This window comes from Gobius niger (assembly GCF_951799975.1).
Source record: "Gobius niger genome assembly, chromosome: 1".
Taxonomy (NCBI): Eukaryota; Metazoa; Chordata; class Actinopteri; order Gobiiformes; family Gobiidae; genus Gobius; species Gobius niger.
The window spans coordinates 65,012,501-65,033,436 of NC_136852.1; the positions used below are offsets into that span (position 1 = coordinate 65,012,501).

At 41.6% G+C, this 20,936-nt stretch overlaps 1 protein-coding gene across 2 annotated transcripts in view; it reads right to left on the reverse strand.

Moving 5' to 3' along the window:
- fbxl17 (F-box and leucine-rich repeat protein 17) overlaps positions 1–20,936 on the reverse strand; it is a 366,739-nt gene that overhangs the window by 188,116 nt on the left and 157,687 nt on the right. The window contains exon 9 of one of the 2 annotated variants that reach the window (XM_079571770.1): positions 6,524–6,878. The exons of the other annotated variant lie outside the window; for it this stretch is intronic. Coding sequence (XP_079427896.1) covers positions 6,875–6,878 — 4 coding nt within the window. The 3' untranslated portion in view covers positions 6,524–6,874. Of the gene's footprint in view, positions 1–6,523; positions 6,879–20,936 lie in introns of those variants that run through there. 2 annotated transcript variants of the gene reach the window in all.

Here is a 20,936-nt window from a genome sequence, read left to right on the forward strand (position 1 = left end):
CTTTGAACTCCTCTTCTGCTCAAAAACAGTCCTCAGTTTGGCAAACTCTATAAAGACAATTTAAAGGAGTTCAAATTTATAAACAGAAAATAAATGACAGATATGAAAGTCAAATTTGGATGAAAATGCTGAGACACGTGATTAAGTTACTCCCATACACAGGCACCTTCATGTTTGGCCATTTCCATCTGTTAAGTCCACCATATTGTAAATCTTTGTTTTTGCTGTTGTGCAAGAACCTACCCCAAGAAGTAGAAGAGGAAGAACCTTGCTGTATTCAGGCTTTTTCAACTACTTTCGACAACTTAGCCTCGGTAGTTTTTGTGGAATAACTTGTAAGCAATGTATGTGTTGAGGAAAGACCCCAAATTGTAGGAATGTAGTTACATGTACTCCTCCTGGAATCGCCTTATCGTGGTGGAGGGGTTTGAGCATCTGTACGATCCTCGGGGCTCTGTTGTCAGGGGCTTCGGATCCCTGGTAGGGTCTCCCATGGCAAACAGGTCCTAAGTGATGTGTCAGACAAAGAGCGATTCAGAAGCTCCTTATAAGAGACTAACAGGCACGGTTAGAATCGTGAGACCGTCCTTCTGTGGACCCACCACCTGCAGGAAGCGCCATAGGGGCTGGTCCAATGAGATTTGGGCAGCTCCAACAGTTGCTACCATGACTCGGGGGCAATGAACAAGTGGAAGAAGATGGATGGATGGATGGATAGTTACGTGTAGTTATACAAAACGCCAGCAGGGGGTGCACTTCTCCCCTTCCTGCCTTGGTGACCAGGAGAGCAGGGCGAAAATGAAATGTTGAAAGTAGTTAGCATGCTAAACAGCGCAGGAGAACCGTTTCACTATATATATATAACGTATATTGGAGAGTTAGCTCGCGTTTTGAGTAGGGACAGACTGAATTTCCAGGATTACAGAAACAGAACACTACTCCATGTTTTCGATGAGGATCATTACGTGGTTTAAAAAGTCGATCTTGTGTAATAAACTGTAGACACTATAAATTGAGCAAAACCCTCAAGAGACCGTGACCTTTCTCTCAATCTTTTAATTGTATTGTGCAGACAGATTTACTTCGCCAAACGCTCCATCAAAGGAACAGTTCTCCTTGGCCCTGCGTTGCGTTCCAACTTTCCACTTTTAGTCCACCAGTTGTGGGGCTAAAATAATCTTGAAAAGCGAGTCCAAAATCTAAGTCTGGCGGCGGTTCTGACAGCGCAGACCCGCAGGCTCCACATCTGTGTCCAAAGTCACCTGCAGGAGGGCCATGTCGGTCCAGGCCACCGACCACAGAAACACTTGCCCACATGCTCTCGCGCTCTGTTCTCTCACTCAAACATGGGTGCGCACTTTCAACATCCAGCCAATACCAGCGGCTTAACAGAGTGGCAGCAAATCAGTCCGTCTATATAAAGTGGTGGGAGGCCAGAGCTGCTGAGGCTGAGCGGTGGGAACAATGGGGTGACACGCGGTTCATGTTTCAAAGCTGCAATGTGGAATCTCTCGTGGTCCGTAACGTCATTCGCAGAAGGTGAGATCTATTTTTCGACTTTTTGGTAAAGAAAGTTTAGTTTGGATAACAGAGCTGGAATAGCAGAGAATGTCAATGTAAAATGGGCAGGTGATGAGAGCAAAGTTGGTTGGTTGGACACTTTACTTTTGAGCTCAGAAGTAGTTCAGAAGACGGACTAAAGTTAGGTTGTTGTTGTTTTTTATTGCCCACAGTCCACAGAAAACTGGAATAAATGCGCTTTAAGTATGTGATCTTGGTCCTGTTGGCCTCAGGCTCCAACAACATAAAAAATCAATATTGAGAAACTATGGAAAAGTCCTGGATATATGAAGCATCTAGTCTGTGTATAGTCCAAGTGATGCAGGTTCCTATTTCAAAGCCACCTTCATCCCCAGAAGACACAATGAACCAGTGACCAAACATATATTTTACACTTTACTCCGGATGAGAATATGACCAAAAGGAGGTGTGGCCTGGGAAGCGCATTAACTCTATCTGTATGGTAATGCCATTACGTCCCATCAGATCAACGCGGGCCCAGCCACGCTCCCTCACAAGCTCCTAGCTTTCATTAGCAACATGAATTATGGATTTGCCCATGCATCTAAATGCTAAGTATTATGCCATTTGTGGGACACTTTTCCACATTCTTCTCCATCTTTTCTCCCCGTCTCCCCTATCTTCCTCCACTTCAGTCTGCCGCTCTATCGTCGAACTGCCACACACTACGATTACCGCGCAACTATAAGGGGCTATGCTGAACAAATTTCCATATCATCATATGGCCCTTGAGATACTGATAGAGAAGAAGTTGCTGAATTTCTATGTATGCACACACAACACATACAATAGAGAGTGAGGCCTCTAGCACCGAGCCACAAGCTGTCAAACATAACACATAACAGCCTGCATCTGGAAACCTTGGGCTGTGAAGATACAAAAGCACTGGCTGGAGTTTGGAGATTGGAACAATTAACACTGTCGTCTAGGAAGATTAAAATAGTAGAGCTAGAGAGGAGCCTCTTTGAGAGATGTTCCAGCACAGTCCCACAAGGAGGTTTTAGATTTGATACTTTCTAGGCACGAACATCACTGCTTTACAGAGGTATCCTGCCCCAGACAAGTGGATAAGAAAGATAAAATATTAGCTTATCCCTTTTCTTTGCTTAGCAGTATTTAAAGTTCCATCCATCCATATATCTTCTTCCACTTGTCCGTTGCCAGGTCGTTCCAGTTGCCCAAATCACATTGCACCAGCCCCCTATGGCTCCTCCTGCAGGTGGAAGGACGGTCTCACGATTCTAACAGGGCCTGTTGGTCTCTCATAAGTGGCTTCTGAACCACTCTTTTTCTGATCCGTCACCTAGGACCTGTTTGCCCTGGAAGACCCTACCAGGGGCACGAAGCCCCCGACAGCAGAGCTCCCAGGATCCTTCAGATGCTCAAACCCCTCCACCACTTTAAGGTTGAGGCTCCAGGAGGGGGATTATTTAAACTTGAATTTTGTATATAAGGCAAAGACAGTTCAACCAAAATCAAACTAAAGTACTTCACCGTGAAGACGATATCCGGCTTTAGTGTTGGCATTGAGCAAACTTAAAGATTCCAAATAAGTGCAGGTGTCTCTTTGAATTGCCTTTTTAGGATAAATAGCAGAAGTGTGTGCGTATCACCAACCTCTGGTCCTAGATTGAAATAATGACAATTCTGCAAAGAAACGTGTACAGACAGGAAAGAGAGAGATATGAAGGGAGTGCGGGGCCAAAAAAATCAGGAAGAAAGATGGAGTTGGCCCATTTCGCGCAGCTCCGAGTGACGGCACATCAATAAGGCCTGTGCGGCGCGGATACATCAGCAGAAGGACTGAAACAGGACACTGCGTAATAACAGCGCACTAAAAACATTACAGTCACTCATAAAGCGCCCGCCGCACTTTAATGGCTGTGGAGCTGTTTCCTTTGGCCTGACTCAGGAGGAAAGGGGGGTGTGGGGGGGGGGGCAGGAAGTGGGAGAGGCTTGCATTAATCCAGGTCAGTGCATCTGTCTTCGGCTACGTGATCCATAGGAGAGTTGGACTTGCGAGTGTCCATCTTGGCTTTTCTCTCTTTTCGTTAAAAGGAGACGCATATAGCCCAGCTGCGGTCGAGGGAATGACATCAACCGCTCATTGGACGTTTTCCTTTTTTTTTCTTCTTTTTTTTACGAACCGGTCCGACCAGCGTGAGAAACCGAGCCGATGAAAAGTTCGAGATGAAAGCACTCCAACAGCGTTCATGGAGATTTGGTTTGTGTTAAGCATTGTATTTACTGTTAATTGTCCATTTTTCAATACTCACCTCAGCCTTTTCCCCGCACAAGGACAAAACAGTAGCTAAAAACGTTCAGATCCAACCCACATATAGATGCAGAAATTAGATTTTACAAGCACAGTCCAGGATTTCGGCTTCACTTTTGGTGAGCCAGACCTGACGTCGCCTTTAAGCGATGATTCAAGTTGTTGCAGTTGGCAGAAATGCAAACACACATCACAGAAAGCATTACCGCTAAGGCATTTTCCCCTCAGCTACAAGATCGTAAAACATCATTGCATTAAAGAAAGGAAAGGTCGATTAAAGATAGAGTATTTGCAGAGAAGTCGCTCTTACAATTGGGGAGGGAAATTGTTTGAGCTGTAGTGAAGGAAAATATGTATATGAATGACACAAAACACAACTCCAGGTATGTTTAAAAGCTCCAAAAGTCAGTTTAACAAAACATAAGGCCCTACAATTCAACATGTTGTTTAGAATAGATATACTGTATGTTTCTTTTTTTTTTTTATAGCCAATGTGGCTTGAATACATTTTTTGCCCAGTCATGAACTTGCGGTCTCGGTAGCGGACTTTTTTATTGTGAAAGTATTTTATAGCACACTTCTGAAATGTCATATAAAGGCTGCTATAATAATAGATTTGAGGGAACAAACCACAGTGGATTTTTACTTTCTTTTTTTTTTTTTAATGTCAGACCAATTTAAAGTTTGGAGAGAGGCCAAAACACCAAGAGGAACCTACGCATGTTTTAACGCAAACATAACATTTGTGTTAAATATAGGGGGGAGTTACCGAGGCTGATCACGACATTAATGGTATTGCAATTAATATGGAATTCATACCAAAACGCTGAACTGTGTGTGTCAAACTCAACAGATTTGTAAAATGATCGACAAATTGATAAATAGTGGTGACTATCATAACCGCACTGTCATCCCCCTTTCACTCTGCGTTATCTTACTGAATAAAGCCTATATAAAGGCAACAGTCAAAAAACTAATGCATTTTCTTCATTTTGGCTAATATCTGTCCAAGGTGTAGGCGACTCTCTTTAACTCCAGTAGTTTCAAAGCAAAAGTAGCTCTCCAACATTTTGTAAAAGTAGCTCACTGTTCAATGGACTTGTGTGGTTGGGTCATTAGTATTTTTGTTAAAGTGATAGTAAGTTTGACGTAATGTAAGTAATAATAAATCAATATGATCTCAGCCGCTAATCACAATCCCTGGTGCCATAACTTTGACCAATGAGATGAGCTTTCCTGCAAACTGGTCAGGTCCAATCAGGAGGGGAGGAAAAAATATGTAGAAAAACCCTTAGTAAAAAAAGTATACTTCAAGCTGTAATAAATAGTTGGGGAAAATATATTGGGACAAAGAGGCTTAAAGTGCATATGCCACTTTCTTTAGTTTGACCATTTTTGTGATATTTGTGATTGGACACTGACAGGAAGTGACATAGAGGCAAAATATTTCAAACTGTTGCCGTGCCGACCATGTAATGTCAACAGGAAATGAGTGGAACTGCTCTGGAACTTTACCTCTATCTATAGATACAGACGGCATCTCGTCATAGGGGGCGTGGCTTCACGAGGGGGAAAATAGAATCTTTAGAGAAACACAATGTTCCTCTTTTCAGCCATTTTCTGGTAGAATATGAACTTATTTACCACACATAAGTAAAGTCAAGTGTAAATCGGGCCCATATGGATATTTTCTCACAGCAGATTGTTCTGTAGAAGTGAAAAAACAGCAGTTGTAGCTAGCGCTAGCAAACCGTGAGCATTAGCCCAATACTAACACAAAGCATCAAGTTAGCATTCTCCGCTATTTATGTATTTATGGGCTATTGAACCACTTTGTATCTTTATTTAGTCGAAAACTATATTCATATTTCAGCACTTGTTTTTGAATAACTAGAGAAAGTTTAGATTTTTCTCCAAATTGTTTTCCCCCTTAACTGTTTTCAAATATGACCATATATGGGCGATTCCAGAGATGCCGTCTGTATCTATGTCACTTCTTGTCAGCAGCTTAATAATTCAAATAAAAAACATTTCTTAATTACAATTGCTGCTTCACTGAAATAAAATAATTTCGACTTACAACAGACGTTGTCCATCAAAATAAGTCATATTTTCAAAAGCATTAAAACCTGTCATATGCACTTTAAAAATTGCTACCTTTTGTGGAGCACATGGCCGCCTTCAAAAGAGAAGCTCCCCAACAGGAAGTCACATGAATGCTAAAAGCCAGGCACCTACGAAACCCCACTCTTGTTCTTTGTCCCATTGAAGTCTGCTCAAACTCACAGGGCGCTGGCCCGTTTCCCCCTTCATCTTGTGATAATCCCTGCTTTTTGTGTTTCATGTGGCCCCTTTGCGCTCTCCCGACAAATCCTCTGTCCTCCCGGCCCCTAATCGCATTACCTCCTGAGGCGCCGTGCATTCTGGGTATCAGGACCCCACCGGCACCGGGCCACTATTACTCCACCACATCATTACACGTCAACAACAGAGGGCTGATGTCCACGAAATGGCCGCTCATTCAACCACCCCAAACCTGGCCGTGAATGGGATTTTGTGTGATCTAGAAAAATTCAAAGTCGAGAAAATTGCCTTGTGTCCATTGTTTTGTAGCACTAGACAAAAAGAGAGATCAGGAATATGAGGGAATATTTGAGGAATGAGTTTGGACGACAACTACATTTCCCTCACTCCCTCTTTCATCGTTAGATATAAGGTACAGTTTTACAAGTTTTGGAGACATCTATCCCCCAAAGACGAGCTACTACTGTTCTCCCGATTGATGGAGAATGTAGAGCATCGGAAAACAATCCGAATGTGAACTTTCTTCAATTCAACCCTATTTGCTGACATTTGCCAGAGGTGCAATAGTGCATGGCTGAGAACAGTGTGTCTTCCTGGTGTAGTGCATAATGTTTGACAATGCGTTTCTAATAAGGCACGGCACAGTTGGAAGACAGAAGAGATCAAAGGTACAATAAACAGAGTTGGAAAGACAATCAGAGGAAAATGTGGTTCTTACCTGGGGTTGGTAGAAAACAGCAGCGTCAGCCCACACATGGAAAAAAAAAAAAAGAGAAGGAGAGAGAGGGGGTTAGAAGTGCTCAAGCAGCTGTTCAAAAAGAAAGTATGCAGTAGACAATGCCTTACTGATTGAGTATAACTAGTTTCAATCTAAATGGAAAATGTACACTTCTTGTTTTTGATGAAAAGTAAAACAGATAAATCAAAGTTCATCTGCATAGGCGTTTTATGCATAGATTCCTTCCACACTGTGCATAAAAACACGTGAGCACTACACGTAAGAACCCAAATATTATTATTTTTGAGAGCAGTCATTTCTACCGATAAGAATATGTTTTCAAAAGTTACAACAACAAACTTTTTACACCGCTACAAAACAACAGTATGTTGGGTGTTGGAAGCACATCTTTTACACCACAATGCACATCGTGTCAACGGGCTCCAATGAAAGCTCTGGAGGAGGTAGCTTCACGTCTCAGCGGGAGGCTGTTCTCAGCCGCTCTGCCTCATGTCGACTGGACAAACGAGGACTCGGGGAGAACGATGACGCACTGCCATTCTGAACGCTGATTGCAAATTGGTTGTTTTCAGGCTTCACACATTCGGATTCAGTGGTAACACTTCCTCTCAGCAACATCATGAAAAAAATCCAGCTCCTGTTTGGGAAATCTAAGGCAGTGGTTCTCAACCTTTTGGAGTCGCGACCCCCATTATAACAGTTAAAGGGGTTTGTGACATCTGCTTGGGTCACACCGTGAGAAATAGGAACATTAGTCTACATAATTCTTAAAAAAAAAAAAAAAATGGCTAAAATAAAATGAATCAGATTAAGAGCAAATAATGGCTCTCTGGTAATTTAAAAAATATATATATGCAAATGAAAATATATATTTTTTATCTTCAAGATCTGGCGAGGTTGAGAACCACTGATCTAAGGAATCTAAACCTTAGTTTAGATAATTTAGATAATTTTTAAATGAGAAGAAAAAGATCCCTTAAAGCAGTACTAAGTAGTAACTCATGCCCCTAGAGGCCATAAGCCCATAAGAGCATGCGTCTTTTTACTCATTAATTGTCCATAAGAGTAAATACTACGCTGACAGAAAAGACAAAAGGAGAGAGGGATATTGTACATTCAATAACACAATGGAGATAATTTTTTTCACTCAAACTTGGCTGTAAATACTGTTTAAGTGCCCTAGCCCGCAGCTAGCTTTGCCCGTTAGCCTGTTAGCTTCTTCTTCGTGATCGTCTATTAGTGTGTATTGGTGGCTCCAACCTGTAGGCAGGAAAGCTACAATTATGGTTTTCTGGCCAGAGACACTGGGGGAGATGAAAGATCCCAATCATCAACACTTGTATTACCCCCAGAGGGACTACGAAAAGGATTTATTAAGGTAAAAAAGCTACTTAGTACAGCTTTAATCATGAGTCACAACTAAACCTTCAAGGAACACAGAGCCTGACTGAAACAAAAGGCCACTCCAGTATTTTTTTGTTATGAAGGGAATATTAAGAAACTATGCTTAGGGATGGAAATCTTCCAAATCGACAACCAAGTTGACTTTCTTAACTTGGACCATTCTTCCCAATGCAAAGTTGGCCGAAAAGAAACTCCCAACTTTTCACAAGCCAAGAACGAGCTTGATGAAGAGCAAGGTGTAAGTCAGAGCAATAAACCTGAAGGATAGCATTGCCAGAGTCGAATGAGTCCAAACACACACATACGCTAAAAGATGCGCACGATCCAGGCCAGCTTTCAAAACAACAATATTAATCATCGTTACACACATGTACTGAGAGCACGGGTGGGCTGGGAAGTGTGTGCCTGAAGCCTAGCGGGACTCGTCAGAGATACCACTGCGCTGCCTTCATCACCGCTGTCATGGCAACCAAGGTCAAGCGGTCCAAAACGCTGCGTGTCGGTGCGCGAGAATGCATGAGGGGCGACAGTGAGATGGTCCCACTAGAACCGAGAGGAAATAATGAGATGTTTTCTTGTCAGGATAGTGCTGGGTGATCCCTCAGATGAAGAGCGCCGGCCCGGTACTGACATCACCAATACTTCACCAGGAATACCGCGAGGAGCACAGAGGCCACGGGGCATTGTTTGTTGGAGATGTTTATTTATAATAGGGTATAATGGGGTTTGGTTTGCCGCAGGTGGAATGGAGAGCGAGTTTTGGCAAAATTCGGACAAGCTACAATAGAATTTGAGAAGTCGGTGTGGTAGTATTGAACAAGGGAAGTTTTGTGCAAGATGTAGTTGTGTAGGGAATGGAGAAACTTGAGAAACTTTGGGTGTAAAGAAGTCTGTCAGTCTTTGTGACAGCTATTATAATTAGATTGAAGTTACTTTTGTAAAGGTCTATCAGTTAAGCAGTATTTTTGGCACATGATTAAATTAAATTGACTTTACTGCATGAACGTCAAAGTGCTCCTAAGGTATTATTACACCTTAGAATATAGTTCCCCTTTTTATCCGCTGAGAAAATCAATATGTTTAATTTTGTGTAACTAGTCTTGGACCGTGTAACTTTTCACGTAACTGTTTTTAAATAGGGAGAACATGCTAACTTCAACCCAGGAATATGCTAGAAGATGCTAAATGCTAACAACACTTGCATGACTGAGAACACGCACCAAGACCCGACAGTTACGCATCAACTCATCTAAGCTCAGGTAAGAACATATTTCAGTATGTAAAAACAGTGGCCTGTTCCTTTATGGAGTCTAAGGTTAAAACCAGGTCTGTGAATTAGCAGTTAGCTATACGGCCAATGAACATGGCATCGGTTACTGTAACAATGCTTTTTGTTCTGCCCCTATCAAATAAACATATAGTAAATAACTTTGGAGCTTTAACGTGTGTGTGAGCGTACAGTCTGTCTTAGAGGACAAAACGGGAGGTCCAAAGATCCTCCCCCAAAGACAGATCAATAGTCATGTGGATTATGACTACTTTCTAGTAGCGTGGGAACCCGTCAATTTGCAGTACAATGCCATTTGCCAACCACAAAATAATGGCCTTCTTACGCATAAAAACAAATATGCATAACGTTTCGACCAATGTGAACATGTTTAAATTGTGCAGTTCATATTTCAGTCGTCTGGCAAAAATGTTGCGGCTCATGGTCATGTCTAAAATGTGCAGAATGAGCTGAATCTTTGTTTTACCATTCAAAATCTAATTACTAGCATAAGTTTCAGAGTTCACTTGGTCAGACACTACGATTAGAGAGGTTGAAATCTTTACCTTTACATGTTTCAGCCGCCATCTGCAGGCCGTCATCAGAATTATCACTTATCAGTAGTAGTGAAGTGTCACTTATTAGCTGTTCTTCCTTTCAAGGCGTGGCCAGTCCGACGGTCCTGACAGGTCCACCTGACTGGCCACGCCCCCGGCCGCCCGGTGGTCTCAGGTCGACAAGGGGTAAAGGTAAAGATTTCAACATCTCTAACCCTTGTGTCTGACCAAATGAACTCTGAAAGTTATAATGTACAACAAGGTATTTTTTTCAAAGTTGTGAGGCTAATATGGACACACTGAACCTGCTCTACCACAATGTCATTCTTGATTTAAAACAGTGTAAAAGCACGCAATGATACAAAAAATTGCAAATCTCCGAGATCTCCAGAAGGTCATCCGTGTGAAGCGTGTCTGAAATGCCAAAAAAACATTACCCTTGTGGAATCGTTTTTCTAACCTTCCCGCCAAAAGCGAGTTCTGACACCGGGGGGGAAGTGATTTGGACATTTTTCATGTGTAGACTAAACACAATGTCAATGGTGTCTTTGTGTCAAGGAGTTCTCAAGAGCAGTCGGAGGTTTGAAGCTTTGCACTCCCTGCCATCTTCTCCAATTTATTCTTGTTCCCGCGGCAGAGACGTCGCTATCTTGACTCCAAACATGCAGCCTGTCACGACTCTTCTAATCTGCGCTTGAGCAGTGTCACTCGCTACACAAAATGTCACCATGCACCAAGGAAGAGCCCGAGAGCAAGACATTTACTCCTCTGCTTGGCAAGTGTCGCTTCATTTGTTTTTGATGGACCCCTGTTTAAAGAGAGTAAATTATTGCCCATATGTCTTGTTTTCACATTTCTAAACAACATTTTAAGTAAATAGATTAAAGAGGGGGTATTAAGCTTTTTGCAGGTATTTGGTAACAATGTCAAACACATCTTTATGTTATATCTTATAGTTTGGTGGTTAGAAAATGCGCTCTCTACCTGTCAATCCTCTAATCTAATATATCCGTTCTGTATGAATCACTGAGCAAAAGTGTGGTTTCATACTTTTATTTGATAAAGTTTGAAAGAAGTCAATCAAGTATTATGTATAGTAGGGCTGGGCGATATGGTAAAAAAATAAAATATCGATTTTTTTACTCAATTTGGACGACAACAATTTGAATCAACTTTATTTTAAATTAACTTTAAAAAGTCTCCTGATCTTTCATATGAAGAAAACTGCTCAGAGTCCTGCTCATTATAATGTAGTCTACAATTAGGCCCATTAAAGGGACTATACGAGTTTAAAAATGTTAAAATTAAGTATTTTCCTCCCCCTACATGTTCCAGCCATGTCCTAATGTGTAGAATGAGCTCAGACCTGTTCACCACAACTGCCTCTAAAATCCTGCACTGTCACTCAAAAAGGTGTAACTTCGGGTCCGAATTGCCGTCATGCACAAGCTTAATATAGAGGCTGCAGTTACACGTAAGACCTGAGGTGGCAGTAATGAGTAAAATGACCAACTTGCATCTAGTCTCTTTAAGATAACATAACCCATTATATAAAAAAATAATAATTCAGTTTTAGATATTCCTTGTCTGCTCTCCAAAGTAAAGTGTTTTAATTTTATTGACTTCATGTCTCATGCTGTGATTGACAACCGTCTCCATGGAGACTCCAGGGAAAGGGGCGGAGTTAAATGGTCCGCTCAGAGCAGAGTGAGAGAAAGGCACAGGAGCAGACCAGAGGAAAGTGGGAAAGAAAACTCCACTGTGTCCTCTTAAAACACAACACGTGCCATGACCTTTGTGAAGCTGCAGAGATCGTCAGAAAGTCGCTGCTTCTCCACTGGTGTCATTTCGCTATCGAGTGTCTAAAACGATGCTAAATTAGCCGCACGTTGGGGGGAGATGGAGCGGCAGACTTGATTTTACGATTTAGCCATTTTCCAAATCGTCTGTTTTTAAAAGCATGAATTAATTGAATTAATTCGATTTATCGCCAAGCCCTAGAAAAAAGCTACAGAAATTGTTATTTATGTTATTAATTTGCTAATTGTAAGTCTAAATGGGTATCTTTAAATTATTTTAATGCTCTGTATGCAAGATTACTTTCTGTGGTGGGTTTTTGTACCGATAAGACACAGAACCGTGCTCTCCAAATCTGATATAACTTATGACTACTTGATCAATAACAGAATTTTCTTGTTTGGCGAACTTGCCCATTTAAAAGCTGACGTTTGTAATGAGTTGTGACAAGTCAAAGAGCGTCATAAGAATCACAGCCTGTTCATCCATCCTGGGATTTCAAGAACAAATGTGTGGTTAGCATCACCAACACAACGGAAAAAAGCATTCAGCAAACCACATTAAAGCCTACGCACTAGTGCTAGTGACATATGTGCCATGTGTCAAAACACATGGCACATATGTCACTTATCTGTGTTGATTGAGAGACTAAGACATCAAGACAAGCAAACTTCCTGAACTCACTTAAATAAATGTGCTCGAAACAAAATCATCTTCCTATTTGCAGCATAGATATCGAATGTTCTATCTAGTCACGACCTTATAAAATGCAGCCACGTGCTCAACCTTTCCAGTGCGATGGCTCCGTTGCTGATAGGCCACGTATAGAGCTGGCATTGACAGAGCATTAGCATTTTAGCCTTGTGATCATATGGCGCTGGTGCCGGGGGGAATCATATTCAAAACATATTGTGAGCACATTGAGATCTGAAGACCATTGGATGAAACTCTGGGACGCACGTGCGCATAGTGTTTGTAAAATAATGTGCTCTGGAGTGGATGGCTGAAACAGATTAATGTGTTGTCAAAGGAAAGCATTAGATGGAAAAAGCATTAGGAGATCATAGGATGTAAAACGATTCACATTCAAAAGCAGTGTACAGCTATATCCATATTGCTTAAGGCTAACTCACAGGCCATTAGAATTATTTGTGACAGCAAGTTATAGCTATAGCCAACTTGTGAAAACTTCCACAATCTGGAAAAATATATTTCACCTCCATGGGTTCAACTTCTAGTAACTGAGGAGGTATTATGCTTTTTGTAGGTATTAGTCTCAAATACACCTCGAACACTATTTTACACTTTGTTAGGAAGTGCAATGTTGATCTAAAAAACAAAAAAAACAAAAAAACAATCCAGTTTCCCTTCCTGATTTACATACAGTCTCCCCCCAACCCCTCTCCTCTTGCTCCCCTTCACTGTGCAGCTGTTTCAATAAAGAAAGGGGAAAAAATAGTCCGCTCGACCTGCTATGGCGAGTAATTTCCCTTCCCCATTTACACACAGTCTCCTCCAACCCCCTCCCCTCTTGCTCCCCTTCACTGCGCAGCTGTTTCAATGAAGAAAGAAAGGGTAAAAATAGTCAGCTCGACCTGTTATGGCGGGTAATTTCACTTTGCGCCGAAAGGATTAAGCTTAGCAAGAGAACGAGATGAGAAAAGGTGGTAAGGTGAAGATAAAAAAATAATAATTGCGCGAGTGGGTTGAAACACAACCTTTGTCATAAAAATCTGAATTATACATTTCCGAAATTGTTCAGTTCTTTTACAGGCTTTACACTCACCCTAAACAGCCTTTTTCTGTTGCTCACAAGGTCCATATTAGTTATGGTAGAAAACTGAATTATTTGGTCCTGAGCAGGAATTCTTTAAGAAATAAAAATAGAAGGTTTGCTCGAGCTGTTCAGGGGGGAAACAAAATCCATGAAAATATAATTAAGTTTAAAACGCTACAGTAGATACACACAACTGTAATGTGATTATCAATATTAGACCGTCCACTGTTTTATTTCCTTTACACTGAAGAAAAAAACATGTGCAAGCAGCTGAATATAATCGAAGCCACAGTAATAAAGTTATCCCAGACTAAACCACAAGGCTCTCCTCATAAAACCCAGGTGTGAACTGATGCACTCGATCGCATGTCAGAAAAAGTGTCCGCCAAGTCTGCAAACCGAAGCTAATCAAAACATTCAAATCACAGAGTAGCTACATGGAGTCGAGCGATAATCTTTCCATTTCCTTTGGACTGCTCCCGTCTCCCCGAGAAACTTCCCATCAGCGCTCGATCTGCGTACGCGTCTCACCACTTCACAGCGGTTTGGATCCAAATCGTAAAGCAAATTCAGGGGACGGGGATTTTTCACAGACCGGCAGAGTTTATTTTCAAATGATAAAATCAGTTAGAATGGATTATATCGGCCGGCTCATTGTGTACATTGGCAGCGGCTGTGAGGCAGAGGTGGGAAATGGTGATACGCCAACATCATCCAACAAAAACCTTAAAAGGCTTTCTCAGTCAAGTCCAAAAGAGAAATCTCTGCCACGGTGCTTTCTGTCGGTCTGTCTGTCTGTCTGTCTGTCTGTCAGACACTGTATGGAAGACGGCATGTTTTATGGGAAGAGGAGAATGGAAAGAAGAGGCCAAGGACACGGTATATACGAAGAGGACTGGGATACATAAGGCATGGATGGAAATATGATTAGATTACTGCACGCACAAATAAAAGCACATTTAATGCTCCTTTGTCATGCTTCATTACACGGGCCACTTGACTCCAGTACATCCTGTGCATTACAAAGTATTTTTATGCATAATGTTCTCTTATCTCATACTGTTAATGCAAGAGCCACTCCATCCATGCGCATGCCGGTAAAGCCTTTGGGAGATTAAGGTGAGACCGCAACATGTTGCAACAAAGCAAATGATATGATACAATCGCATTATGAGCAAGAAAAGATACATAACTAGATTACTTGGGAAGGAATTTGTTTCCCCGCTTCTGACGTAATGTTTTTCTTACTGCAGAGAGTCCGCACTAGCCATTGTTAGAGGATAACATTAAATCACTATTCATCATTCTGGGTCAAGCTGTAAAGTCGTACTATCTCTGTCGTAGCTTTGACTGTGGTGCTCAGGCGCCCAGTCTCAGCCACTGATTGTTTGTTTGCGTATCAGTATGACGCTCTGAGAGGGTATTTATCCCTTTTCTGTGGAAGCATAGACAGACTTGAATGGCAATGTCTCGAGTTCAAGTCTCCAGGTCCCGTACTGATGGTAAATAAACTTCTCCTGTATGAGACAGCCAGACTCCTCTCGAACACCATTGCTAATTCTCTAACAGCCATGAAGGACCGAGATTTCTATTAAGTTTTATTAAGTAAGTGCTTTATTTGTCGTTGTACAACCCTTCAACGAAATAGTGTTCAGGTGTTAGTCCTGAGCCACTACAACTGAGCCGTGCCACCACTGTGGTTCAACCTGACAGCATGTTTTTAGAGGTAGAGGAAACAGTAGCGCCCTGAGGAAACCTGGCTGGCTGCCTTCAGCCCTCCTCTGAGCCGTTCATCTGTTTTATTCTCCAGTGAACATCCATCAGCCAGAATAATAACAGGCATGTGTGCCTTAGCTGTGAGTCTCACCTGGATACCTCCTCGTTTTTTGTTTCCTGTAGCTCTTCTTGTGACACCTCGACTGTGCTGCAGGCGTGGGGGACTCGTGGTCTCGGTCTTCACTGTCTCAGAAGAAGAATTTTGTAGGTCTCAGATGGGTTTCGCTGATAAGCTAGCTGTTTACTTTTTAAAAAGCTTCTTCAGGACCATTATGGACTCTTTGCAGTAAAAAAAAAAAAGGCAAAGACGCACAAAGCATCCAGCAAAACAGTGTGGAACACGGAAACCACAAATGCAGAAAGAGAGAGCCTGCCTGCCTGTGGTCAAAGCTCAGATCCCTACTATTCTTCAGATGTTCGTTCATGGGTTATACGTTTCAATAACCTGTTACCTGCCTTTTGCACTGCTATATTTGCACTATATGGCTATTCACATTCACACCTGTATATTTCAGAGCTTTGAAGAACGTCACTACATATTTTGTCATCTTCTGGCGAAGGTTACATAAACATAATACAACTCACATTACCATTAGCATCAGCCAAATGACATCTTCTAATTTGTGCAGCCTAAGGGGAGAAGCATTTGTTCCATTTGTTCATTCGATATCAACGTTGAATTATTACAAAATTTACCGTATTTACAGTCACATGGAGCACTGTGTTTATTTACAATGGGGGGGGGGGGGGGAGAAACACAGACGACCGGCCAAGGACATGTCATTTTGTTATCATTTCTGAAGAAAACTAGTCTACACAGGCTTACCTCACTCCCACTGTGATTAGATTTAGGGCTAGTACATGCACGCACAATCTGAAAATGGAAACATAAACAGCCACAAGGAGATATAACCAACATCCAATCAACTCGGACGCCGCCATCTTGCAATCAGTAAAAAAAAGCTGACTTCTGGCTATTAGCAGAGACAGCGTGTAATGGATTGCACCCATAGCCCTCCCCCCAAAACGCAACCCTCCTTTGCGCCTTTTTAAAATGGGAGGCGGGACGAATAATTAATAACTGGTACCCGTCCAATAAAGCCATTAGCAGCCCTAGGATTTGCCCGTTCTCTCACTTTTTCCCTGCTGTTCCTTGCGCCGTCTCGCCTTTCCCTGGCTACTCGTGATAGATGAACATGGCAGAAAGTGGCTGTAATTCAAGGATAGCTTTTAGGCCCAAACAGTACAGCAGAGTACACTCCAAATGGAAAATAAAAACAGCCTGCCACAACAAAATAGGAACGAATGAAGTAAAACGGTGTATGCCGGTAAAGCTACGATGCGACCGTAATGAACAGGTCAGACTAAATATGCTGTTTTCCAGACAATATCAAGCCGAGGAATACATTAGGGGGAGTAAACTATGCAAATGAATGGACTTGCATTAAAATTACAGAAAAGAGCTTCTACTAAAGAACTCAGCTGCCTGATGCGTGTTACAATTTGTTCTGGCATGCGTCTACCCATTTCTACTCAGTGCTATCATCTCGGACACTGGGTAGTTTTTAAGGTACTTGCGTAATCCCACCTTGTTCAACAGACTGGGAAAAGACAATGCTCTGGAACTCATATGCACATTTTAACAGCTGTGACACGCTCATAACTCATACTTATTGTACATATTGTAACAGTGTTTGTTCTACAACCAGTGACTATCTTTGTCAGTTTGCTCTTAATCTTAGAACCATGTACTTTTCAAATGTATGTAAATTTGTTCAGTCCAAAACTTCCCTACTTACTGTATGTTAAAGCTGCGCTAACACGATGCATACTGCTGCCACTTCTTTGTCAGTGTCAAAGTAAAAAATTGATTCCTTGATACTAAATCGATACTAAAAGTGTATTGAGCAGTATCGATACTTTCTATGTCTCCTCCAGGCTGCGCACAGGGCAGCCCGTCCTCTTCCTGCTTGCTCCCAGAGTGCCGGAAGGAACCTGCTGCACTACAATCAAAACTTAAATTAGAGCTAAAAAGCACTCACTTAAACCCTGAATAAATTCTAAAACTAAATGCATCCATTGTCAAAGTGTAGAATTGTATTACTGGTGCAGTACCAGGACGAAAGGAGCAGCCGTTTTTAAAGAAATTGTAGAATTTGCGATTGTGGTTGATGTTAGCTTAGCGGCGTCCATTGGTTTACATGTATCAGTTAGCATTGGCTATTAAGCTGTTTCTTTCTTCTAAAAAATCTCAATAAAATGAAATTTTACCAATGTCAACTGTATAGTTAGCTACATGTTACCTATCTGTACTTAACGCATAAATATATTTATATGAATTTTAAAGGACAGTTTTAACATTGTGCTTTGAATTAATGCACTGTTCTGCTCCTAAATGTGACCGCAGTGACTGATACTGTTCATGAAAGCAGAAACAGTGTTTAACCTGATGGTCATGAGCCAAATCCAGTCTGCAAACTTTATATTGTAGGTTTAATCGCCAAATACAGTATAAGCATTTGACTATGTGCAGAAACAGTTAATCAGAGATAACAAATTAGACCCTTTATTACTCAATGTCTCAAGAACATTGTAAATCTGAATGAACTAATATAATGTTAAGTATTCTGCAATGTAGACAATACAGTGCAGAAGGAAAGAGACAACTGCAAATCTGATATTTAAAAGTTTTTTTGTTTTTTTTACTGTGGTATCGAAATCGGTATCGAGAATCGCGTTGGAAATTTCAGTATCGTGACAACATTAGTCAGTAACGCGATAATATTCCTATACACGTCGAAATAACATCAGAGATCTGGTAAAACAATTCTGAGAACTAGCTGTTTGTAGTAAAAGCTAAGTCACCATGAAAGTAAAAATGTAAGTACACCTGTTCCACTGATTTCCCCATAGATTAACCTATTGATTCTGTTGACTCTCAGTATTAATATCAAGGGCACTGCTATACAATCTGCAGAGCGCGGCCTGATCAATTAAGTTCTCATTTATTATTCATATCCTCTTAATTTCCCCAGCTATAGAGGCTGCTTATGAAGTGACATTATGAAACAAGGCAAAGGGGAAACAGACAAAAGCCACCTCAATACAGTAAAGAGTCCACTGGAGCGGAGAGACATATTGTTATTATGCAGGCTAAATTAGTCTTGCTGCTAGCGGTTGGTTTGTAATGCTGGCTGTTAATGATAAAAGCTCTGCACCTGTGCTCTGTAAAGTAGGAAAACAAAGCTACATCTATATGCTGATTCCTCAGTTTACTCTGTGCTCCCGTTCCCTGAGGACATTTTGTGATACCACGGTAATGGCCGGGTGTACTAGGGCTTTTAGGGCTAAATTGCTGTCAGTGACATTGTTGTAACTTTGCATAAATCCTTTGCAAGTTTGTTCAAATCTTTTTGCAAGAACTACAGAGGGAGTTTTGCAGTTGGGATGAGGAGTACATTGACAAACACCTCTTAGATACCAGAACCTCACAAGCCGACTGAAGTTGAAGTCTCTGGCCACGCTCTCTCAGCTGAATGATTCTGCAAAGGAAACTTGAGAACATGTTTGTGTACGTTTTCATTACCACAGGAGTTCACAATCGTAGTACAAGCTTCCAGAGTCGCCAACTGGACTGGGTCGTTTGGAAATCGAGAAAGAGGAAGAGAGCAACGGAGCAGCGGAGAGAACAACAAAACATCCTCAACTCAAAAGAAACCGATCCAGTTGCAGACTTCGTAAACTTATATAGACATGTACTTAGTGCTTTAGTCCATACTTAGACGCAATTTCTTCATGGCCAAGTCATTTTAAGACACAGTTTTTCAAGTTTATAGACCTGGCTTAGACTTGGTAGAATGATTTACTCGCTTTGACAATAGAAAGAGTTGATTTAACTAGATATTATCACTAGCAATCCAACTATACAAAAATAAACTAAACCTGGATTGTAATATTGCATCGAGAGCTCGAGTAAGTAAACCCGGTCCATTTGTCGACAATTGTAAATTCAAGAAACAGCCAAGAAAGTGTTTTGGGAGGGAAATTGTTCTTTCATCACTGTCTAGCTTAGGGATTCCACAACATCCGAATGTTCGCTCAGCTCTGGTCCGCCCCAGACCTGGCGTGACTCCGCCGGGATGCGGATCCTCGAGGAGCTCAAAGTGTGCAGGCCCAATGCAATGAAGCTGTGAATAAAACTCCTTGGACAATAATAAATATTTATGTAGAAGACGAGAAGATTTAGCAGATGAGCTGTAAACTCCTGTCCCAGAGGAGATCACCTTGGAGCTAGCCCCTTCTCTTTCACAAACGTTTACACTGAGCACAAGGGACAGAGGGGCAGAGAGAGGTTCGACGGATGAGTGTGATAAAAGCTTTATTGGGTTGTGTGACAAACTCCTACAGAGTGGAAATATTGAGGTTATATTGTGCAAATTAAAATAATGTCCATGCAGCGGATAATTACATTGAAAATCTGAATGTTGTTGTCTCTTTCATGTTTGGACTCTGACGGAGCAGATAATAGACTTCGTATTTTTGTCAGAGAGGAACAGAGCGACAGACCAGCCAACGGTGGCCTTTGGAGTGGAGAGGAGGATGTGGAATTGTACGCAATAACTAAAAAAGAAAAGTATTTATGGTGCAGAGCGGAGCGAACTGCAGGATGTAGCGTCTGGAGGTTTCCAACGGTCGATGTCACTTTTTATGGAATTATAAGGAGTCTTGACTAACTCTTAATGCTGATTCTTCTGATTAAACATTTTTCTTTCCAACTACACATCCAAACACCGAAGCTCACCCAGGCCAAAAGCAGTTCTAAGACAAGTTTCTGAATTTTTAATCCAAACAACTCTCTTTCCCAGGAGGAGGCGGCAGCTTCCGACTGTCGGAACTGGGAGACCACTGGCCACTTTTCCACTCAAACGGACGCATTTGTCAAAGTTTGGACACCGGGTGATGTTTTCATTAAGAGAAGATCTGTGCTCTGACATTTACAGCACCCGTTAAAATGAAGATATATTACACGTTTCACAAGGTGGCAAAAAAGGCATCCATCTCTCCAACTCGCACTCTCTCATGAAACGCTGTGGACTTAGCGGCTGATTAATTTAAATGATACCGCTCCGGCCTATCCTTGGTGAATATGCTAATCAACAAATTTGAAGCCTGATGAAGTATTTTATTAGGGGCTGTAAAAAAGTATTTTTGGGAAATATACTGTCAGGTTCAATCGCTCAGAGTGGCTATACAAGGAGAAGCATGTCTCTCCTGTATATTAAAGAGGGAGTGGACCATTCCAACTCACGCCGACTGCACTGGCAACCAGAGCCGTAATACATTATAAATCACTTTTATCAATGGGACGGAATCCAATAAAGAAGTAGCATTTTAGCCCAGAAGTTGTTTTTGTTTTTTGTTTGGTTTTTCAAGAAGAGAGACAGGACATTAAGCTGTTT